The sequence below is a fragment of the Hemiscyllium ocellatum genome, chromosome 19 (assembly GCF_020745735.1).
Source record: "Hemiscyllium ocellatum isolate sHemOce1 chromosome 19, sHemOce1.pat.X.cur, whole genome shotgun sequence".
Classification (NCBI taxonomy): Eukaryota; Metazoa; Chordata; class Chondrichthyes; order Orectolobiformes; family Hemiscylliidae; genus Hemiscyllium; species Hemiscyllium ocellatum.
The window spans coordinates 869,612-893,539 of record NC_083419.1 but is presented as its reverse complement, the minus strand read 5'-3'; the positions used below and the strand labels follow the sequence as shown (position 1 = coordinate 893,539).

At 43.3% G+C, this 23,928-nt stretch overlaps 1 protein-coding gene across 2 annotated transcripts in view; it reads right to left on the bottom strand.

Moving 5' to 3' along the window:
- The window catches only part of zdhhc17 (zinc finger DHHC-type palmitoyltransferase 17), a 144,733-nt gene extending 121,042 nt beyond the window's left edge, over positions 1-23,691 (bottom strand). For both annotated transcript variants that reach the window (XM_060839575.1, XM_060839576.1), the window contains exon 1: positions 23,608-23,691. In XM_060839575.1, coding sequence (XP_060695558.1) covers positions 23,608-23,679 — 72 coding nt within the window. In that variant the 5' untranslated portion in view covers positions 23,680-23,691. The remainder of the gene's footprint in view (positions 1-23,607) is intronic.
- Between the last annotated feature and the right edge of the window lie 237 nt (positions 23,692-23,928).

The following is a 23,928-nucleotide window of genomic DNA, read 5'->3' as shown; positions in this document are numbered from 1 at the left end:
TAGCCGGCATGGATTTGGACTGAAGAGTCTGTGTCCATGATGTACATCTCTATAACACTATGACCACCTCACTAAACATATTATCACCACCTCACAGATGCTTAACAGAGTCCAGCCACAGCAAGTGATTAGGAAATCAAATAGAATGAGGAATCACTCCGAAACTACTTTAAAATTTTAACATGATCAATTATGAGGTCATAGAAATTGTGCCAATGAAACTGAATTGGTAAATTAGCTTCAACAGGTAGGTCAATGGAAATGCAGAGGCAGGACATTAAGGGGATGTATCAGAATACATAGAATGGATATGAACATAAGGTGGTGCAGAAATAGGCAATTCAGCCTCTTGAGTCTACTGTGGCATTGAATATGAGGATGGCTCAGCAGGTTAGGGCAATAGAGAGATATCCACAAACAAGGACTGAGCTATTGCTGGACAGGGAAACAAAGTTGATGAGCAAACAAAGCGCTGAAGTGAGAGTTTCCATTTGACAGCAGAGTATTGGATAAGCTCGAGTTTGCCAGATGGAATTTGGGAGGCTGGGAAGAAAAGCATTGGAATAGTACAATCGAAGAAAAGAGGTCACATCAAGGACCTTCACTGGACAGCCAACTTTTTTCCTGCAGCTTTCTCGACCGAGCCCATCATAGTTGAATGCTTTGGTGACATCATTCAAAGCATTATGTCATGATCTTCTTTGTTCGTTGAATTTCTACTGGTGCTGCTCAACATAGCAGGCCATAGCAATTGTAGATCTTCAAGCTCTGCAACCACATTGTGAATGGGGGGGGGGATGTAACCAGCCAGGATTTCAGCAGGGAGATGCCAAAATAGTTGCTGCCTTCATTCTTGCACCGTCACAATCTGTCTGGGGGAATACCTTGTGGCACTGACCCTTACTCTAGCAGAGACAGAGGTTTGTGTTCATGCTGGAGGTGTATCTCTTTTATTAAGATGCATTTGTGGAGCATGGACATCACTCGTTGGCCTGCATTTATCGCCCATCCCAGAGCACAGTTAAGATTCAACCACATTGCTGTGGGTCTGGAGTCACATGTAGGCCAGACCAGATAAGGATGGCCGTTTCCTTCCCTAAAGGACATGAGAATTATTTTTAACCGACAATGAATTCATAGTCATGAATTGACTCACAATTCCAGATTTTTTATTTATTATTCAAATTCTACCATCCGTCATGGTAGGATTTGAACTCCATGATGTTACCAGGGTTTCTGGATTAACAGTTCAGCAATAATATGACAAGACCATCACCCCACCTGACTTTGCGGGGAGGTTTATGGACAAGATTCTGGTAACGTCTCCACACTTACAATTTCTTCATCTTGGCTTGTGATGCATGTAGTGACCTTCCTCAGGACAGTCCTCCATGTTTCGCTGCATGGAAAACTATGCTAAACAGTCACTTGTGGGGGTTGTGAATGCTGACCACTCACATTACCCAGGACCTGTTTTGTTTGTGATATTCTAGCACAAATTCATTGGAATCATAGCATTAGATCCAGCTAGCGCAACAGCTATCGTGGCTTCAGAGCTATGTCTAACTCCCCAATCATATTCACTACATGCATTCCAATACATGCACTATAACCATGATTGAGACTTCATTTCTTTCTTGTTTATTCCTATTTCAGGTGTGAACTTGCTATCCTCTGTGTCAGTGTTATCTGCCTCTCCAAGTACGATGGAGTACAGTCAGAGTTATATTTGTGGCATCACAAATAGTTCAGATATACAGGAGGGGAGGAGAAAGAAGCAAGTAATGCTGAAACGATGGTGTTCTGGTCTAACCTTGTACGTCAGTCTCAGCTCTTTTCAGGACCAACCTGTCAAACTTGTACAAGTGTCATGATATTGGAGAATCATGGAATCCACACAGTACAGAAAGAAGTCATTCGGCCCATTGAGTCAGTAACGACCCTCCAAAAAGGATCCTACCCAGACTCGACCCCCCTCCCCATCTCTGCAGGCCCATATTTACCATGGCTCATCTATTTGGCCTGCACAGCCCTGGACACTACGAGGCAATTTCACATGGCCAACCCACCCCACCTGCACACCTTTGGACTGTGGGAGGAAACCCACAGTCACCCAAGGTTGCAATCAAACCTGAGTCCCTGGTGCTGTGAGGCAGTGATGCTAGTCACTGGCAGTAACATGACCATGGTCTCTGGCTGTTTAACTTCTCCAGAACATTCAACAGCTATTCCATGCTTTATGCAGATGCCAGGAATGCAAAACACCATCCTGGAGTCACACCTGGAGCCACAGAAATGCCTGTCTATTTCCCTCGTTAATTTATCTCCTATCAGCATTACTTGCTCCTTTCTCCTCCCCTCCTGTATAACTGAGCCACTTGTGATGTCACAAATATAGCTCTGACTGCACTCCATCAGGAATCAGTGCCCTTATCAACTCTGAAATGGAAAACTAATTTTGGTCTCGGAACCCAGATAACTTATGCATTACCTGCCTAACCCTCCTGGATCCTATGCCAGCCATCCATTTCCTTTAGGTGCACTCTGAACATGCCATCCATGTAACTCCCAGATTAACAGTTCTGCCAACATGGCTCCAGTAGTTGCTTGAGCTCTGAAACCCTGCAGCTTGCAGCACTTCCTACATATGGTCTTCCAGGACAAAGGTGGGAACCATCACTTCCCACAAATTATAAGCCACATGTTCCACTCAACGGGAATGCAGCTGCCACATCTCAACATAAATCAAATTAACATTATTCCACTTTGGATTACTGAAGTCATTTTTTATTTGTAATTATACTGGCCCTGACTTTTCCTTATCCCTGGTGTCTCTTAATAAAATACAAGTACAGCTACTTTTTTCAAAATGGTATGTTTTCCAATTTACAGCAATGTAAGTACATCCCTAAAAACAGCTTTCTTTTTTAACCAATGAATGAATTTGATAAGAGAAAAAGCACCTCCTTCCCAAGCTTCACCAAACTGCCCACTCAGGACACTTGACTTGTTGCAGAAAGCACCTCTTTCCCTTTCCGCACCAAATTTCCGCAGTGCACTAAATTCCCCAATGTACCCACTCAGCCTCTATTTCACTCAGATGAAAATTCCCCTTCACTCACCGTGTGCCCCTTTTTCTCTTCAATGTGTGCACGTGCCTGAGCTCCCCGACCCTCCTGAGGGAATCTCCCGAACACAGTGGACCCTAATTTCCTATTCAGTGGTGGCTAACCAAAGGCTACCATACAGAAAACCAAATGTGCACGAACTGCAAAGAAAGAAGATTCCCATGCAGTAAGCGACTCTTCTCCTCCAAACACGGCTCACTCCTAAACCTGCATGCTAATGCACACCATGCTGTTTGAATCCTGACTGTCAGTTGCTTCAATGATTCACAGAGTGCAAATTTTAGCAATGACTCAACAAAGGCACCACAAAAGAAAAAGAAAAGCTTTCAAAACCTGTAATCAAGGAGGAGATATTACTCACTTACTGTTTTAGTCCCATCAACAGGCTACAAGTACAATGCGCTCAGCCAAAGACATAAATGTGCACTATTTTTTCAATTCTAAAGTCAACATCTGGAATTAATGTCCTTGCAGAAAAGGAAACATTCAAGTGTCTAAAAACAACATTTAATTTGCTTACTGTTCTTTTGACAAAGAGAGCCCTCAGTAAGGTTCTGTCCCCAGGGCAAGAGAGAGGGGTTGCACAGCACTGGCAAGTCTCACTGAGGCTCAGGAGTCCGTGGGATTCTTTCCATAGCTAGCAATGGAGGTTGGATCATTGACTGTATTCAAGGCTGAATCAGACATATTTCGGATAAATGTTTTCCAGTGCAGACCTGATGGGCCAAATAAGCTTCTGCACCATAGGAATTCTGCCACTGCGGGATTCCATGACAAGAGTCAGGAATTTTGAACATCAGGCAACAAAATGTAAGTTAAGGCCACATTTGATCAGCCACAATCTTACTGAATGACAGCCCATGCACTGCAGCAAACCGAACTGAAGAAAAACAAAGCAAAAACATATTAACATGGGAAATAATAATTAGCTCTGGGATTTATTGGTTAGAGGAACAGATAGGCATTTCTGTGGCCACAGACATGACTCCAGGGTGGCATATTGCCTTCCTGGTGCCAGGTTCAGGGATGTCACTGAGCAGCTGCAGGGCATGGTACACCTCGGTACTGGTGATAATGCTACAATGAGGAATTCGATATTGCACCAAGAACTCAGGGAGATAGGCAGTAGACTAAAGAGCAGGAATCAAAGGTTGCAAGTTCTGGATTGCTCCCAGTGCCACATGCTAGCAAAATAGAAATAGGAGATTAGTGCAGAAGATTACATGACTCAAGAGCTGGTGTAGCAGGGAGGATTTTAAAATCCTGAATGACTGGGACAGTTTCAATGAAGTATGGGTAGGCTGGGTGACCTCACCTATAATATTTCTAGCATTAAAGCCAGATGAATTAAGCATGTGGATTGAGATATGGGATTGTGATGCTGCTGCTATCACGTAGTTGAGGAAGGGGCAGGACTGGCAGCTCAACATTGAGGGATAGGATCTTCAGGCAGAACAGAGGAGTATGTGTTGCATTATTAATGAAAAAGTCAGTTACTATCGTAAGGTGGGACAATATCTTGGAAGGGTCTTCGAATGGGGCTTTGAGGGTACAGCTTAGCAGCATGCAGTCACATTGGTGGGTGTACTGGATACTCCCAGACATTCAGCAGGCAAGAGAGGCGCATGTATGGAGGTTCATAGTTCCTTGAAAGTGGAGTCACAGGAAAACAGGATAGTAAAGGTGTATGGTATGCTTGCTTTTTATTCATCAATGCACTGAGTATAGGAGCTGAGAGGTTATGCCGCGGCTGTACAGGACACAGGTTAGGTCACTTTTGGAATAGTGTGTGCAATTCTTGTCTCTCTGCTTTCGGAAGGATGCAAGGAAACTTGAAAGGGTTCAGAAAAGATTTACGAGATGTTGCCAATGTTGGAGGGTTCAAGCTACAAGGAGAGGCTGAATAGACAGGGGCTATTTTCCCTGGAGCGTTCGAAGTTTATAAAATCATGGAGGCATAGACAGGGTGAAGAGCTAAGGTCTTTTCCCCAGGGTAGCAGAGCAGAGTCGAAAACTGGAGGGCACAGGTTTACAGTGAGGGGGAAATGATTTAAATAGGACGTAAGGGACAACCTTTTCATGCAGAGGATGATGCATGCACAGAATGAGCTGCCAGTCGTGACAGTAGTGGAGGCTGGTACAATTATAGCATTTAAAAGCCATCTGGATGGGTATATGAATAGGAAGGGTTGATTGAGGGATATGGGCCAAATGCTCGCAAATGGGACTAGATTAATTTAGGATATCTGGTGGGCACGGACGAGTTGGACCAAAGGTTACGTTTTCATGCTGTACATCTCTATGACTGACTAAAATCAGTAACAGCTTAAGTATATGAGGGAGTTTCAACTACCCAATATTAATTTGGATAGCCATAGTGCAAAGGGTTGAGAGGGAGCAGGTTTCTTGAAATATATACAGGAGAGCTTTTCATTTAATTAGGTATAAGGCCCAACGAGAGAGGATACATTGCTGCACATAATTCCGGGAATTCAAGCTGGACAGGTGTTCAAGGTGGCATTGGGAAGGCATTTTAATGATGGTGGCCACAATACCCTTTTAAATTTGTGATTAAAAAGGAAAAAGATTGACTGCAAAAAAAAGTCATTGATTTTGAAAGATGGCAGGATCTAGCCGAAGTGAGACTGGGAACAATAGCTTCTGGATAAATCTACAGCAGAATAGTGGTGGCCACTCAAAATGGAAATGATTAGAGTACAAAGCCAGTTTTGATCCCTTTAGATGGAACTTCCTGGCTAATACTTCTGTCACTGGCCTGCTGCTGTGCTTCAGTGAGGCTCAGTGCAAGTTGAAAGAACAGTGTCTTATTTTACACTTGGGAACCTTGCAGTCTTCAGGACTCAATATTGAGTTCAATAATTCAAGAACCTGAACATCACCTTGTCATCTTTTACACATCCCCAACACCCAGACCCTGTCCTAACATGGGCTGCTTTCAGCACAGCTAATCTAGTTTCATCCTATGGCCCTCAACATCAACTTTTCATTCTACATGGCATACCATCACCCAGCTCTTATGTCTGCTTGTCATTCTTTCCCTCTGGGTTCCATCTCTGCCTATCCACTGACTCTCTCTTTCTCCCCCTCATCCCCATATCCTCAGTATTATACATGCTTGCCAAGCTATTTTAAATTCTGTAGGGTGACTAATCTGTCCAGAACACTCTGGTACATTGCTTCTCCATTCCTAACACGTCTTCAGACTCCCACAGCACATGCTTATGCAATTGCACATGGTGTAGTACCTGCCTGTTTACCTTCTCCCTCCTCCTCATCAAAGGCCGAAAATATAGCTTTCAGGCGAAGCAATGATTTACCCGTACTTCATTTAGTCCATTCTACTGCATTCATTGCTCACAACATGGTTCCCTCTATACTGAGGACATGAAATGCAGGCTGGTGCCCACTTTGCACAACACCAAAACTCTCTCCTGGAGCTTCCAGTTGCCTGCAACATCAACACACCAATGTGTTCCTATGCCAACATTCCTGACTCAGGCATGCTGCAATTGAGCCGCAGCACAAGCTCAAAGAACAGCACCTCAATTTCCATTGGGGAACCCTACAGCCTCCAACACTCAAGATTAATTTTAGAATCTGATTCCATCTTTCCATGATGTTTACCTGACTTACACCCAGCCCTTTTATAAACATTACTTTTTCATAGCTACTAACAGTTCTGATGAAGAGTCACTGGACTACCCTGCTTCATCAGCTGCTGTAAACTGTACGGTCAGTTCTGCTATAACGTGGTAGTTCTGTTCTCGTGCAATCCCATGTTAACAGAAAATTGCATACAGCAGCACGATTATCATGTTATAACCAATACATGCTTTAAAAGTTCACGCTGTGGAAACAGTGCCCTCAGTTCATCAACAGTGTTATGGCAAATTCGAATTAATGAAATACATGTTAAAGCAGGATGATCTGTGGTATTCAATTAATAAATCACTAACCTTCATAAGTATGAACCAGTCATTCTGTCTCCTGCAAACAAGTGAAAGAACATCTGAAGAAAGATCTCATCAGCAAAAGGATCAGCTGAGCAAATCCATGGTCAGAGACAACTGTTCTGCCTTGCCAGTCTTTCCCTCTGTCCAGAACACCCAAGCTTTTTTTGTGTGTCTCTGTATGTCAGTGTAATGGGGGGAGATTTATACATGGGTTAAAGTTTTAACTAGGGAAACTCATGAGGTCTGACTGCATATGTGAAGAGAAAGCAGAGGTAACATTTCAAATCCAGCCTTCCTTTGGTAGCTTAGAAAAACAGGTATATGTGCTGATAAAAGAGATTTGACTGTTGGGGTAAAGGAGTGAGTGGATGGGTGTAGATGGAGCCCAGTAAGAGAGAACACACAACTGTAAGAAAGACAGAGATCGATGATAATATCCAAAGGGATATCAGCGATACTTTCTGCCTGGTATATTATCATATTTTGGCATCCTAACCATCTCTCTCTGGGTTCCACATCTCCCTATCCACTCACTTTCCGTGCCCCAGTCTTCAGCATCAATACCACTTTTTCTGAGCCATCAGTTCTGAAGAAAGGTCACTGGACTCACAACATTGACTCTGCTTTCTCCCCACAGATGCTGCCAGACCTGCCCACTTTCTCCTGGCTTTGTTTCAGATTTCGAGCATTCAACGTTTCTGCTTTTATTTTAGAATTTTAACCAGTTGAGTTATGTGTCGACAGTTCATTCCGAGTTCTCTAGTTAACTGTAATGAAAAGCCATTTTTGTTTACTACATTAACTGTTCAACCCCAATGAGTACAGCTTTACACTCCTCAGGACAAAGCAGCCTGCTTGATTAGCACCACAACCATCAGCATTCACTTCCTCCACTTCCAACGCGTTCAGTAGCAATGTATTTTATAGATAAGAATCACTGCAGAAATTCACCAAGGTACTTTTGATGGTATTTTCCAAACTCATGACCACTATTATCTCGAAGGACAAGGGCAGCAAATGCACAGGAACATCACCATCTGCAAGTTCCCCTCCAAGTCACTGATCACCCTGACTTGGAAATATATCACCACCCCCTCAGTGTTGCTGGGTAAAAATTCTTGAACTCCATTTCGAAGAATATGAGTTGTACCGACAGCACAAGGACAGCAGCAGCTCAAGAAGGGAGTCACCACGTTCTCAAAGGCTACTAGGAATAAGCAATAAATGCTGATCCTGCCAGCGACCATTTCCCATGAGTGAACTGAATAAAAGATCCATCCACAAGACACAAGCCAAGCATTTGATGGAATATTCTTCAATTGCCTGGATGGGTACAAGATGCTCAACACCATTTAGGATTAAGATGCCTCCATGACTGGCAACCAGCTACCGACTTCAATATTTATTTCCTCCACCGATGCACACAGTAGCTGAGTGTACCATGTTCAAGGTGCATTCCAGCACCTCCCCTCAGCTCTCAACAGCTACTTAGCCCACAATCATCACCATCCAGAAGATCAAGAGGAGCAGATGCATTGGAATACTACCTTAACTTGGCATTTTTCGCCATTCCTTCAATATCATTGGCTCAAAATCCTAAAATGCCAATCCGAATAGAACTGTATATGCACTTACACCACTTCAAAACAACTGCACCACTTTCTCAAGGGCAACTGAGGATATGCAATAAATCCTGGCCAAGCAAAGGACATGCAAATCCCATGAATGAAGAAGAAGAATTCTCTCCCGTATAACACACTTGCAGCGACTGAATTGCCTTCATCATTGCCATGTTCCTACCTGGAACACAAAGAGACTTGTCTGCTGAGACCAACTTTAAATCACCCTGAAGTCACCAAGATTTATTACGTCATGATAAATAATAAACATCAAACGTTATCCAAGGACAAAACAAATGGTTGAAAAACAAGGTTTGAGTTCAGTCTGTGCCCCTGTTGCTATAGAACATAGAACAGGACAGCACAGCAACAGGCCCATCATGCCTATGCCAACCACGATACTTGTCTAAACTAATCCCACCTGGCTGTACATAGTCCGCATCCCTCTATGACAGCATACAACATTACAGCGCAGTACAGGCTCTTCTGCCCTCGATGTTGTGCCAACGTGTGGAACCAATCTGAAGCCCATCCAACCTACAATACTCCATTCTCGTCCATATGCCTATCCAAAGACACTTAAATGCCCTTAAAAAGTTGGCGAGTCCACGACTGTTGTAAGCAGTGCGTTCCACGCCCCTACTACTCTGAGTAAAGAAACTACCTTTGACACCTGTGCTATATCTATCACCCCTAATTTAAAGCTATGTCCCATCATGCTAGCCATCTCCATTTGAGGGTAAAGGCTCTCACTGTCCAACCTATCTAACCTTTCGATTATCTTATATGTCTTAATTGTCACCTCTCAACTTTCTTCTCTCTAACAAAAACAGGCTCAAGTCCCTCAGCCTTTCCTCATAAGACCTTACCTCCATACCAAGCAATATCTGAGTAAATCTCCTCTGAGCCCTTTCCAAAGCTTCTACATCCCTCCTATATGCAACACTCCAAATGTGACTGCACCAACGTTTTGTACAGCTGCGGCATAATCTCATGGTAGAGGGATTGACTTTTGGAACCAATAAAAGCTAACACACCATATACCTTCTTAACAACCCTATCAACCTGGGTGGCAACTTTCAAGAATCTCTGTACCTAGACATCAAGAATTCTATGCTCAACTACACTACCAAGAATATTACCTTTAACCCAGTATTCTGCATTCCCGTTATTCCTTCCAAAGTGAATCATCTCACACTTTTCCACACAAAACTCCATTTGCCATCTCACAGCCCAGCTCTGCAGCTTATCTATGTCTCTCTGTAATCTGCAATATCTTTCATCACTATCCACAACTCTACCAATTTTAGTGTCATCTGTAAATTTACTAACCCATCCTCGATGCCCTCACCCAGGTCATTTGTAAAAATGACAAACAACAGTGGACCCACAACAGATTCTTGCAGTACCCTACAAATAACTGAACTCCAAGATGAACATTTCCCATCAACCACCATCCTCTGTCTTCTTTCAGCTAGCCAACTTCTGATCCAAACCGCTAAATCACTCTCAATCCAATGCCTCTGTATTTTCAAGAAATCCATAAGAAATAGGACTAGAAGCAAGGCCATTTGGGCCATCGAGTCCACTCTGCCATTCAATCATGGCTGACAGGGAATTTCAACAACATTTACCCACACTCGCCCCGTATCCCATAATTCCTTGCGAAATTAAGAATTTATCAATCTCTGCCTCCACTGCACTCCGCAGCAATGAATTCCACACACCCATCACTCTCTGGCTGAAAAAATGTCTCCTCATTTCCATTCTAAATTGACCCCCTTTAATTCGAAGGCTGTGCCCCCAAGTCCTAGTAACCCTGCCTGATGGAAACAATTTCCCAGCGTGCACCCTTTCTAAACCATGCATTATCTTGTGAGTTTCTATTAGATCTCCCCTCAACCTTCTGAAATCTAACGAATACAATCCCAGGATCCTCAGCCATTCATCATATGTTAGGCCTACCATTCCATGGATCATTCGTGTGAACCTCTGCTGGTCACACTCCAGTGCCAGTATGTCCTTCCTGAGGTGTGGGGTCCAAAACTGGTCACAGTACTCTAAATGGGTCTTAACCAGAGCTTTATAAAGTCTCAGTAGCACATCACTGCTTTTACATTCTAACACTCTTGAGATAAATGACAACATTACCCTTGCTTTCTTAACCACGGACTCAACCTGTAAGTCAACCTTTAGAGAATCCTGTCCTAGCACTCCAAGATCCCTTTGTACTTTGGCTTTATGAATTTGCTCACCATTTATAGAATAGTCCATGCCCATGTTCGTTTTTCCAAATGCAAGACCTGGCATTTGCTCACCTTGAATTTCATTAGACATTTCTTCGACCATTCTCCGAAACTGTCTAAATCTTTCTGTAGCCTCCCCACCTCCTCAGAACTACCTGCCTGTCCATCTAACTTCATATCATTGCGAACTTTGCCAGAATACCCCCAGTCCCTTCATCCAGATCATTTATATATAAAGTGAATAGCTGCGGCCCCAACACTGAACCCTGCAGGACACCACTTTGTCACCAACTGCCATTCAAAAAAGAACCTTTTATCCCAACTCCCTTCCTTCTGTCAGACAGCCAATCTCCAATCCATGCCAGTAGCTCACCTCAAACACCATGAGCCCTTACCTTACTCAGCAGCCTTCTGTGAGACACCTTATCAAAAGCCTTTTGGAAGTCGAAGTAGATAACATCCACTGGGTTTCCCTGGTCTAGCCTATTTGTCACCTCTTCAAAGAATTCTAACAGGTTTATCAGGCACGACTTCCCCTTACTAAATCCATGCTGACTTTTTATAATTCGACCCTGCACTTCCAAGAATTTAGAAATTTCATCCTTAACGATGGATTCAAGTATTTTACCTACAACGGAGTTTAGGCTAATCAGCCTATAATTTTCCATCTTTTATCTTGAACAAAGAGGTTACAACAGTGATTTTCCAATCATCTGGGACTTTCCCCAACTCCAATGATTCTTGAAAGATTACAACTAATGATTTCAATATTTCTTCAGCCACCTCCCTCAGAACTCTAGAATGTAGCCCATTGGGGCCAGGAGATTTATCAATTTTTAGACCTTTTAGCTTTTCGAGTACTCTCTCCTTTGTAATGGCCACCATACTCAACTCTGCCCCTTGACTCTCCTTAATTGTTGGGATATTACTCATGTCTTCCACTGTGAAGACTGAAGTATTTATTACGTTCTTCAGCTATTTCCTTATCTCCCATCACTAGCCTTCCTGCATCAATTTGGAGTGGCCCAGTCTCTACTTTTGCCTCTCATTTGTTTCTTACGTATTGAAGCTGAAAATGTGTTGCTGGAAAAGCGCAGCAGGTCAGGATGAAGGGCTTATGCCCGAAATGTCGAATTTCCTGTTCCTTGGATGCTGCCTGACCTGCTGCGCTTTTCCAGCAACACATTTTCAGCTCTGATCTTCAGCATCTGCAGACCTCACTTTCTCCTCTTACGTATTGAAATAAACATTTATTATTGTTTCTATTATTACTGGTTAGCTTACCTTCATATTTGATCCTCTCCTTCCTTTTTTCTCTTTGTTATCGTCTGTTTGTTTTTGTGGCCTTCCCAATCTTCTGATTTCCCACTGCTCTTGGCCATTTTAGAGGCTCTCTCTTTTTCTGTGACACATTTCCTGAATTCCTTCATCAGGCATGGTTGTCTAATACCACTCCGTAATCTTTCTTTTCTTTTGGATGAACCTACGTACTGTGTCCTCAATTACACCCAGAAACGCCTGCTCGGCTCTGTTTCCAGTTGATTTTCACCATTTCCTCTCTCACGCCCTGTAATTACCTTTATTTAATTGTAACACCATTGAATCCGATCTTGCCTTCTCTCTTTCGAACTGCAGACTGAACTCTACCATATTATGATCACTGCCTAAGTGTTCCCTTACTTTCAGATCTTTTATAAAGTCTGACCCATTACATAGTACTAAGTCCAGAATAGCCTGCACCCTTGTGAGCTCCATCACAAGCTGTTCCAAACCTGTCCCCTCTGCCGACCTTCCTGTCTTTTTAATAAAGTTGTAAAGCCTTGGATGTTTAACTGCCAGTCCTGAACCCCCTGCAATCACGTCTCTGTGATGCACACATCATACTCATTTACCATGATTTGTGCTGTTAATTCATCTACTTTGTTATGAATGCAATGAGGGGTATGTTGGGTTCCAAGAGATCAATTATGTTAAGGATTCTCTAGTCCGAGGTACAGACAGACGTTTCTGTGGCCAGCAGCAAAAAAGCAGAATGGTGTGTTGCTTCCCTGGTGCCAGGATCAAGGATGTCTCAGAGAGGGTGCAGAATGTTCTCATGGGGGAGAGGGGTCAGCAAGAAGTCATTGTTCACATTGGAGGGGAAAAGATTGAGATTCTGAAGGGAGATTACAGAGAGTTAGGCAGGAATTTAAAAAGGAGGTCCTCGAGAGTAGTAATATCTGGATTACTCCCGGTGCTACGAGCTAGTGAGGGCAGGAATTGGAGGATCGAGCAGATGAATGCATGGCTAAGGAGCTGGTGTATGGGAGAAGGATTCACATTTTTGGATCATTGGAATCTCTTCTGGGGTAGAAGTGACCTGTACAAGGAGGACGGATTGGACCTAAACTGGAAGGGAACTAATACGCTGGCAGGGAGATTTGCTAGTGCTGCTCGGGAGGATTTAAACTAGTAAGGTGGGGGGGTGGGACCCAGGGAGATAGTGAGGAAAGAGATCAATCCGAGACTGGTACAGTTGAGAACAGAAGCGAGTCAATCAGTCAGGGCAGGCAGGGACAAGGTAGGACTAATAAATTAAACTGCATTTACTTCAATGCAAGGGGCCCAACAGGGAAGGTAGATTAACTCAGGGCATGGTTAGGAACATGGAACTGGGATATCACAGCAATTACAGAAACATGGGTCAGGGGTGGGCAGGTCTGGCAGCTTAATGTTCCAGGATATAAATGCTTCAGGAAGAACAGAAAGGGAGGCAAGAGAGGAGGGGGAGTGGCATTTTTGATAAGGGATAGCATTACAGCTGTGCTGAGGGAGGATATTCCCAAAAATATATCCAGAGAAGTTATTTGTGTGGAACTGAGAAATGAGAAAGGGATGATAACCTTATTGGGATTGTATTATAGACCCCCTAATAGTCAGAGGGAAATTGAGAAACAAACTTGTAAGCAAATCTCAGCTATCTGTAAGAATAATAGGGTGATTATGTCGTGGATTTTAATTTTCCAAACATAGACTGGGACCGCCATATTGTTAAGGGTTTAGAAGGAGGGGAATTTGTTCAGTGTGTACAAGACAATTTTCTGATTCAGTATGTGAATGTACCTAGAGAAGGTGCAAAACTTGACCTATTCTTGGGAAATAAGGCACGGCAGGTGACTGAGGTGTCAGTGGGGGAGCATTTTGGGGCAAGTGAGCATAATTCCATTAGATTTAAAATAGTGATGGAAAAGGATAGACCAGATCTAAAAGTTGAAGTTCTGAATTGAAGAAAGGCCAATTTTGACGGTATTAGGGAAGAACTTTCAAAAGCTGATTGGGGGCAGATGTTGGTAGGTAAAGGAACGGTTGGAAAATGGAATGCTCTTCGGAAATGAGATAACAAGACTCCAGAAAAAAGCACATTCCTGTTAGGATGAAAGGAAAGGCTGGTCGGAATAGGGAATGCTGGATGACGAAAGAAATTGAGAGTTAGGTTAAGAAAAAGAAGAAAGCATATGTAAGTTAGAGACAGGATAGATCGAGTGAATCCTTAGAAGAGTATAAAGGAAGCAGGAGTGTACTTAAGTGGGAAATCAGGAGGGCAAAACGGGGACAAGAGATAGTTTTGGCAAATAGAATTAAGGAGAACCCAAAGAGTTTTTACAAATACATTAAGGACAAAAGGGTAACTAGGGAGTGAATAGGGCCCCTCAAAGATCAGCAAGGCAGCCTTTGTGTGGAGCCACAGGAAATGGGAGAGATACTAAACGAGTATTTTGCATCAGTATTTACCGTGGAAAAGGATATGGAAGATATAGACTGTAGGGAAATGGATGGTGACACCTTATAAAATGCCCAGATTAGAAAAAAGGAAGTGCTGGATGTCTTGAAACACGTAAAAGTGGATAAATCCCCAGGACCTGATCAGATGTACTCTAGAACGCTGTGGGAAGCTAAAGAAGTGATTGCTAGGCCTCTTGCTGAGATATTTGTATCATCGATAATCACAGCTGAGGTGCCAGAAGACTGGAGGTTGGCTAACGTGGTGCCACTTTTTAAGCAGGACAAGCCAGGGAACTATAGACCAGTGAGCCTGACCTTGGTGGTGGGCAAGTTGTTGGAGGGAATCCTGAGGGACAGGATATACATGTATTCAGAAAGGCAAGGACTGATTAGGGATAGTCAACATGGTTTTGTGCATGGGAAATCATGTCTCACAAACTTGATTGAGTTTTTTGAGGAAGTAACAAAGAGGATTGATGAGGGCAGAGCGGTAGATGTGATCTATATGGACTTGGTTCATATATGACAAGGTTCCCCATGGGAGACTGATTAGAAAGATTAGATCTCACGGAATACAGGGAGAACTAGCCATTTGGATACAGAACTGGCTCAAAGGTAAAGACAGAGGATGGTGGTGGAGAGCTGTTTTTCAGACTGGAGGCCTGTGACCAGTGGAGTGCCACAAGGATTGGCACTGGGTCCTCTACATTTTGTCATTTATATAAATGATTTGGATGTGAGCATAACAGGCACAGTTAGTAAGTTTGCAGATGACACCAAAATTGGAGGTGTAATGGACAGCGAAGAGAGTTACCTCAGAGTACAACAGGATCTGGACCAGATGGGCCAATGGGCTGAGAAGTGGCAGATGGAGATTAATCCAGATAAATGTGAGGTGCTGCATTTTGGGAAAGCAAATTTTAGCAGGACTTGTACACTTAATGGTAAGGTCCTAGGGAGTGTTGCTGAACAAAAAGACCTTGGAGTGCAGGTTCATAGCTCCTTGAAAGTGGAGTCACAGTTACATAGGATAGTGAAGAAGGTGGTTGGTATGCTTTCCTTTATTGGTCAGAGTATGGAGTACAGGTGTTGGGAGGTCATCTTGCGGCTGTACAGGACATTGGTCAGGCCACTGTTGGAATATTGCGAGCAATTCTGGTGTCTTTCCTATTAGAAAGATGTTGTGAAACTTGAAAGGGTTCAGAAAAGATTGACAAGGATGTTGCGAGGGTTGGAGGATTTGAGCTATAGGGACGGGTTGAACAGGCTGGGGTTGTTTTCCCTGGAGCACCCGAGGCTGAGGGGTGACTATATAGAGGTTTACAAAATTATGAGGGGCATGGATAGGGTAAATAGACAAAGTCTTTTCCCTGGGGTCTGGGAGTCCAGAACTAGAGGACATAGGTTTAGGGTGAGAGGGGAAAGATATAAAAGAGATCTACGGGGCAACTTTTTCACACAGAGGTGGTACATGTACGGAATGAGCTGCCAGAGGAAGTGGTGAAGGCTGGTACAATTGCAAAATTTAAGAGGCATTTGGATGGGTATATGAATAGGGAGGGTTTGGAGGGATATTGGTCGGGTGCTGGCAGTTGAGACAAGATTGGGTTGGGATATCTGGTCAGCATGGAGAGGTTGGACCGAAGGGTCTGTTTCCATGCCGTATGACTATGAATGCTTCAAGCATTCAGGTGAAGCACCTTACTGCTAATTTTCTTATCCTCATGATTTCCATCACCTCAACCTCAGTTATTATTTCTTTTTGCTTCATTCCTAGCCTGCCTTGAACTTAAACCCTGCACACATGCTAACCTACTGCTTATCTTTCTACTTGACTCCATACTCCCTGTTGTTGTCCCTTTCCCTTCCCCCGACTCAAGTCTAAAATCTCGTGATCACCCTATTTATCCTTTTCGTCAGAACACTGGTTCCAGATCGGTTCAGGTGGAGACTGTCCCATCAGTAGAGATCTCCCAGTTCCAAAACTGATGCCAATGTCCCATGAAATGGAATCCCTCTTTTCCACACCAATCTCTTAGCCGCATGTTTACTTCCCTAATTTTCCTATCTCTATGCCAATTTGCACGTGGCTCGGGCAATAATCCAGAGATTATAACCCTCCTTGACGCGTTTTTCAATTTCCTTCCTCGTACTTGATACTCCTCAAACAGGTCCTCCTTCCTCGTCTTTCCTATGTTGCTTGTGCCAATGTGTACCACAACAACTGGATCATCCCCCTCTCACTCCAATATCCTTTCAGGCCGGTTGGAGATGTCCCGCACCCTGGCACCGGGCAGGCAACACACCATGCGGGACTCCTGATCCAGCTCACAAAGGATACTATCTGACCCCCTAATTGTAGAATTCCCAAAAACAACTACTTGTCTTTTTGCTCCCCTCCCTTGAATGGCGTTCTGCACCATGATGCCGTGGTCAGCTGGCTCATGCTGCCCACAGCCCTTTTCCTCATCCGTACAGGGAGCAAAAATCCCATACCTGTTGGACAAGGTTAGGGGCTGAGGCTCCTCCACTCCTGAACTCAGAATCCCCCTACCTGCCTCACTTACAGTCACACCCTGTTGTCCCTGTTCATTAACTGAATTTGAATTACTTAATCTGCCGGATGTGACTGCCTCCTGAAACAAAGTGTCCAGGCAACTCTCCCCCTCCCCGATGTGCCGCAGCATATGAAGCTCAGATTCCAGATCATCAATTCTGATTCAGAGTTCTTCCAGCAACCAACACTTGCTGCAGATGTGGTCACTGCCGTTCACAATGGGATCAGCCAGCTCCCACATCACCTGTCCAGCCATCTCTACTTATTTAATTAATTTATGCAAATTTATGAGTAAGTAATTGTTCGTAGTTCTCTGTGGTCTTATTCAACTAACCAACTAATAGTAAACTTTTAATCAATCACATGAAACACAAGAAATATCAACACACGAGAATCGTTCTTTTGGTTAGAAGAGGAGGGCGGGTGGGAGATGCTACATGTGCAGTGTCTCAGAATTTGGCCGCTGTCAAAATATGTACCTGAAACTCCCAAGGTAAGTTTATATATTTAAAAAGTGCCTTCCCATCGTGCCACTGGTCCTCGCAGTGGCTCCTCCCACTCTAACTGCCACCGAGAAAATGAAGGAACTTTGTGCAGTAGCCTACCATGGGGAACCTTATCAAACGCCTTGCAGACATCCATATATACCACATCAACTGCTTTACCCTCATCGACCTGTTTGGTCACCTTCTCAAAGAACTCAATAAGGTTTGTGAGGCACGAATGATCTTTCACAAAACAGTGTTGACTATCCCTAATCAACGTATTCCTTTCTAGATGATTAATAGTCCTATTTCTTATAACCCATTTCAATACTTTACCTACAACTAAAGTAAGGCTCACCAGTATATAATTTCCAGGGTTATCTCTACTCCCCTTCTTGAATAAGAGAACAACATTTGCTATCCTCCAGTCTTCAGGCACTATTCCTGTAGACAATGACAACATAAAGATCAAAGCTAAAGATCAGCAATCTCCTCCCTGGCTTCCCAGCGAATCCTTGGTTAAATCCCATCCAGCCCAAGGGACGTTTCTATTTTCACACTCTCCAGAACTGTTAGCGCCTCCTCCTTCTGCATCTCAATCCCAGCTAGTCTCATAGCCTGTCTCTCAATATTCTCCTCAACCACATTGTCTTTATCCAATGCGAATTCTGATGAAAAGTATTCATTTAGCAGTTCCCCTATCTCTTCTGACTCCACGCACAACTTCCCACTACTATGCTTGATTGGCCCTAATCTTACTTTCGTCATTCTTTTATTCCTGGTATGCCCATAGAAAGTCTTATTGTTATCCTCGATTCTATCTACCAATGACTTCTCATGTCTCCTCCTGGCTCTTTTTAGCTATTCAAGCAACTAAATATCTCATCAACTTTTCTATTGTACCCACTTCTACCATCTCCTTGGCAGCATGTTCTAGGCACCTACTACCCTGTTAAAAAAAAAATCTGCTCTCCGATCTTAAACCTATGCTCCCAAGTATTTGACATTTTCACTCTGGGAATAAGACTCAGGCTATCATGCTTCTTATAATTTCATGTACTCAGGTTGCCCCTCAACCTCTGACACTAGCAAAAACAATCCAGATTTGTCCAACCTCTCTTTTTTAATTAATACACTCCAATTCTGGTGAACCTTTTCTGCACCCTGTCCACAGCCTCCACATCCTTCCTAAAAGCAGTGACCAGAACTGCGAACAGTATTCCAAATCCAGCCTAGCTGAAATCTTACACTGTTGCAACGTGACTTGCCACCTTTTATACTCAGTGCCCCAATCAATGATGGCAAGTATGCTATATGCTGCTTTTGCCACTTTATTCACTAGTGTTGGCTCTTTCATGAAGCTATGATTTTAGATCCCAAGATCTCCCTGTATATCAATGTTACGTTTACTACACACTTTCCTCTTGTACTTCATTTAGTTTTTAAAGCAAAGATACACAGATTTTTGAACAGTAAAGGAATTAAGTATCATAGCAAGTGAGCAAAAAAGTGTCGCTGAGTCTATGAAAATATCAGCCATGATCTTATTGAACGGCAGAGCAGACATGATGAGCCAAATGGCCACCAACTGCGCTTGTCACGACCTCCCAAAATTCATCATCTCACTCTTTTGGATAAAGTTCCATCTGTCATCTCTCCACCCAACTCTCCATCTGAATACTTTGATATCCTTGCTTAATATCCACAATTTCACCAATTTTAATGTAATCGGCAAAGGAACATCATGGGTTATTATCTACTGTTCTGGGACTTCACCTGTGGCTGAAGAATTACTAAGATCTCAGTCAAGGCCTCAACAATCTGATAGCTTGCCTCCTTCAGTATCACGGGATAGATCCCATCATACCCTCAGGATGTATCTACCTTAAGTTTTTTTTCCAAGACACCCAACACCACCTCCTTCTTAATATCAACTTGCCTGAAATTATCAACAACCCATCTCTAAACTTACCCCCCCTCTATGTATTTCTCTTTGGTGAATACAATGTGAAGTATTCAATTGCGTACTCACCCACTTCCTCTGGTTCCACTAAATTCTCTCTCTTGTTTTTGAGTGGGTCTCATCTTTCACTAAATGGCCCCTTGCTCCTAATCTAATTGTTTGATGATCCTACTTGACCTTGACTCCCAAACTGCAATGTCAAAGCTGAAGGACAAATAATTTACCAGGTTCTATCTCTCCATTTCAAGCTTTGCAGGATACAGTGCTGAACAACTGATGAATTACATAGCCTCCAGTCTGAGTCTAAATATGATGCACAATGTCAAAATGAGCAAAAAATCTGAAATGCTCTGCTCAATCTGCATTTTCAACAAATCCCCATGTTGAAATGACACCACACAAATGAGACAGTACTGCACGACTGCAGGTGCTGCCTTTGCAATGAGACCTTAAACCAAGACACTGCCTAACCTTGCTGCTTGACTTTAAAAGTCCAATGGCACAATTTCAAACACAAGTAGGGGAGGTCTGCAGTCCTGGCCAATATTTATCCTTCAACCAACATCATTAAAACAGATTATCGAACTATTACCACATTGCTGTTTACGAGATCTTGCTGTATACATATTTGACTTCTCTATTTCCTGAATTCTAACAGGGACTCCATTTACAAACCACAGCACTGGCTGTAAGTGTATTCAGGTGTGATGGACCTGACTTGGGCCTTTCAATCTATGTCTTTCTTCCAACATTCAGAGCCAAGAAAGATTCTAACTAGATGACATGGCAGATTTTAAACATCTTCTATGAACATCAAATCACAACAAGTACAGGAGTGGACATCTATGACATTTTACCTGTCAAGTCACAGGCTACCCCTGGAGAGTAGGTTTTCAACAAAAACACCATGAGAACAATGCAGATCCAATGTGCAACACATCAGTGAGCAAGCTTGTTTCCCAGCAGGAAACATCCAAAACAATAACCGAGGTCTGATATCGACTGATGCAACTTATTGGAAGCTAGGGGTGAACACGATGCCTTTAGAAACCAGCATTGTCCTGAATGCAGCAAGGTGTCAAAAACAGACATGGGTTAGACAGGTGAGCGGTCTTACTTGGAGATGCTGCTATGCCTATCAATAAGCTGCTCTGACCAGTATTAACCAGTAAAACATAGAATAGTAGAATCCCTACAGCATGGGAATGGAATGTTGACCCATTAAGTCCACACTGACCCTCTACACTGACACACCTCACCCTATCCTTTTCCTTTAGCCCTGCATTTCTCATGGCCAGTCCAGCTAACCTGAACATCTTTGGACTGTGGGATGAAACCGGTGCACCCGGAGGAAACCCACGCAGACATGGGAGAATGTGAAAACTCCATGCTGACAGTCACCTAAGGCTAGAATCAAACCCAGTTCCTGGCACTGTGAAGCTCATAACAAATAAAAGAGGCAAAAGCATCAGGAAGAGAATGTCAACAAATTAGCTGTCAACTGCAATTTCTGAATACTAAACCAAAACAGCAAATATTTCATACAAGATTGATCACTTCCAACATAGAACTCAAAATTATGCAAAGATGATTGGTCAGTAGAAAGACGCATCCAGCCAAAGGATGAACCAAGCAGTTCGATTTGGGAATTTTTCGGCAAGCCCCATGAAAACTGCGTACACTCCTGGTTGAGAAAATTCTGCAAAAATATATTCTTCCAATGATTTAGAAGTTCTTCAGAATAATTTATTTTGATGTGATTGTTTTTGAAATCTGAAATTGCAGAGTGCAATTATTAGTGTTCTTCGAATCATGGCAACAGTCCTAAGACTACTAATTTAGAGGGAGATCTTATTTGATTTTGTGAAGATCTAAAATCTGGCATCCTGAACTTCAATATGACTAGAACACTGCTGATTATACCCTAGACACAGGAAAATCAATTTACACCTTCCTCCAATCTAGTCGACGATTACCTTCATGGCTTTGCTACACCCTTCTCAGAACAATGCCAGCACCCTCTGCCCAACCAACTCCGGTACCTCCCTTCACAATAACTGCATTTCTATATCGTCTTGAAAATAAAATATCCCAAGGGGCTGGAGAAAACTTAACAAACATAATTTGATACTAAGGCATATAGAATGATTAGGAATAGGAAACCAAAGATTTGGTCAGACATGTCAGTTTAATGGAGCCTAAGTATCAATTACACATTGCAGGAAATTCAATCCAAATGCAAGGTGATGCATTTTGGAAGATACAATTCCAGAGCGAACTATACAGTAAATGGAAAGTCCTGGGGTAAATTGATGAACAGTGGGATCTGAGTGTTCAGGTCCACTGTTACCTGAAGGTGGCAACGCAGGCCAATAGTAGTCAAGGCAGCATACGGCACGTTTTCCTTCATCGGACAGGGTATTGAGTACAAGAGTTGACAAGTCATGTCTCAATTGTATAAGACTTTGGTTTGGCCACATTTGGAATACAGTGTACAGTTCTGGTTGCCACATTACCAAAAGGATGTAGATGCTTTGGAAAGGGTGCAGAGGAGGTTCACCAGGATGTTGCCTGGAATGGAGGGTGCTAACTAGGAGGAGAGGTTGAATAGATTAGGATTATTCTCACTGGAAGGAAGGAAGTTGAGGGGGACCTGATTGAGGTCTACAAAATCATGAGAGGTGTAAACAGGTGGATAGCAAGAAACTTTTTCATAGAGTGGAGGACTCAATTACTGGGGGGTCACAATTTCAAAGCGAGTGGAGAATGGTTTAGTGGAAATATGCGTGGAAAGTTTTTCAAGCAGAAGCTGGTGGGTGCCTGGAATGTATCTAGACAGATACATGAATGGGCAGGAACAAAACTTCGTAAATAGGCGACAGGTTTAGATTGAGGATCTGGATCGGCGCAGATGGCCAAAAGGACTATTCCCGTGCTGTAAGGTTCTTTGTTCTTAAACAATGGCTCAAACTTCAAGAAAGACTACTTCAGGACATAACTCTCAACTCCCTGGCCTTATTCTCACAATGACCTTTTCAAAGATAATTCCACTACTTTTCATTGCAACAGATTGCTTGAGGTGGGGATAAGACTACTTTATAAACAAGGAACTTGGCCCTATCCATTCAGTCACTTCATTGAGACAACAGATAATTATTGGCACTAACAGTTATAAAAGTGTGTTTCTAGAAACTTGGTGGCAGATAAAAATATGTAATAACAACTGCTTGCAACAAGACTGTCATCAAGAAGGAAAATGGTTTTGGCAATTGCGACACAGCCAAAAAACCAGGACAGTGTCAAATGCAAGGGCACATTCTGAGAGAAAAAAAATCAGTTGTTTCCCATCATGGTTAAGTGATAAGTAGTAATTAAATGCTTGGAAGGCAGCCTTATAGAGACACAGGAATGGGATTCGGCCATTCAGCCCATCGATCCTGCCCTAATATTCAATACGATCATGGCTGACTATCCAAGTCAATACCCTTTTCTCTTTATGTCATTGGTGTTAGAAACTGTCAATAGCTACTTCAAATAAATTCAAAGACTAAGCTCTCACAGCTCTGTGATGCACACAATTCTAATGGCTCACAAATCTGAGTCAAAAAACGCTTTCCCAATCTCAGCTCAAAGTGGTTTCCCCTTATTTGTGAAATTGTGCGCGGTGAATCTAAAACCCTGAGCCGGGGGAAACATCTTCCCTGCATCAACCGCGTCCATCCCTTGGAGGGGGAATGGCCTGAAAGGGGGTTACAGGGGGACAACGGGATGTCGGCCTTCAGAGCCGGGCCGCAGCCCTGCCGCCCTCTCCCGGGGACTCCGGGTGGTATTGGGCCGGGGATTAGGGTCAGCAGGCGCTGATGGCGCTCTCACCTCAGGATGCAGCCCCGGGACACAGCCTGGATCCGGCTCCAGCTCGGGATCGTCCCGGTGAAGATCCGCCATCTTCAACCGCCCCGCTGCATTCTGGGATACTGGCGCCAAACTCCAGCCGCGAGCAATGGATGTCAGAGAAGGAGGAGCGATCGATGGAGGCTGTGTAATCGATGGCAGAATAAGTAATGGTGATAAAGACTTCAGCTCTTTCTGCACCTAGAAGTTACTGGGCCTTTTTGTCTTTAATGTAACATATCTGCTGGACTTATGAGGGATCATCTTGCTGATGCTGTAATTATCCCTCCCCCCATCATAGAT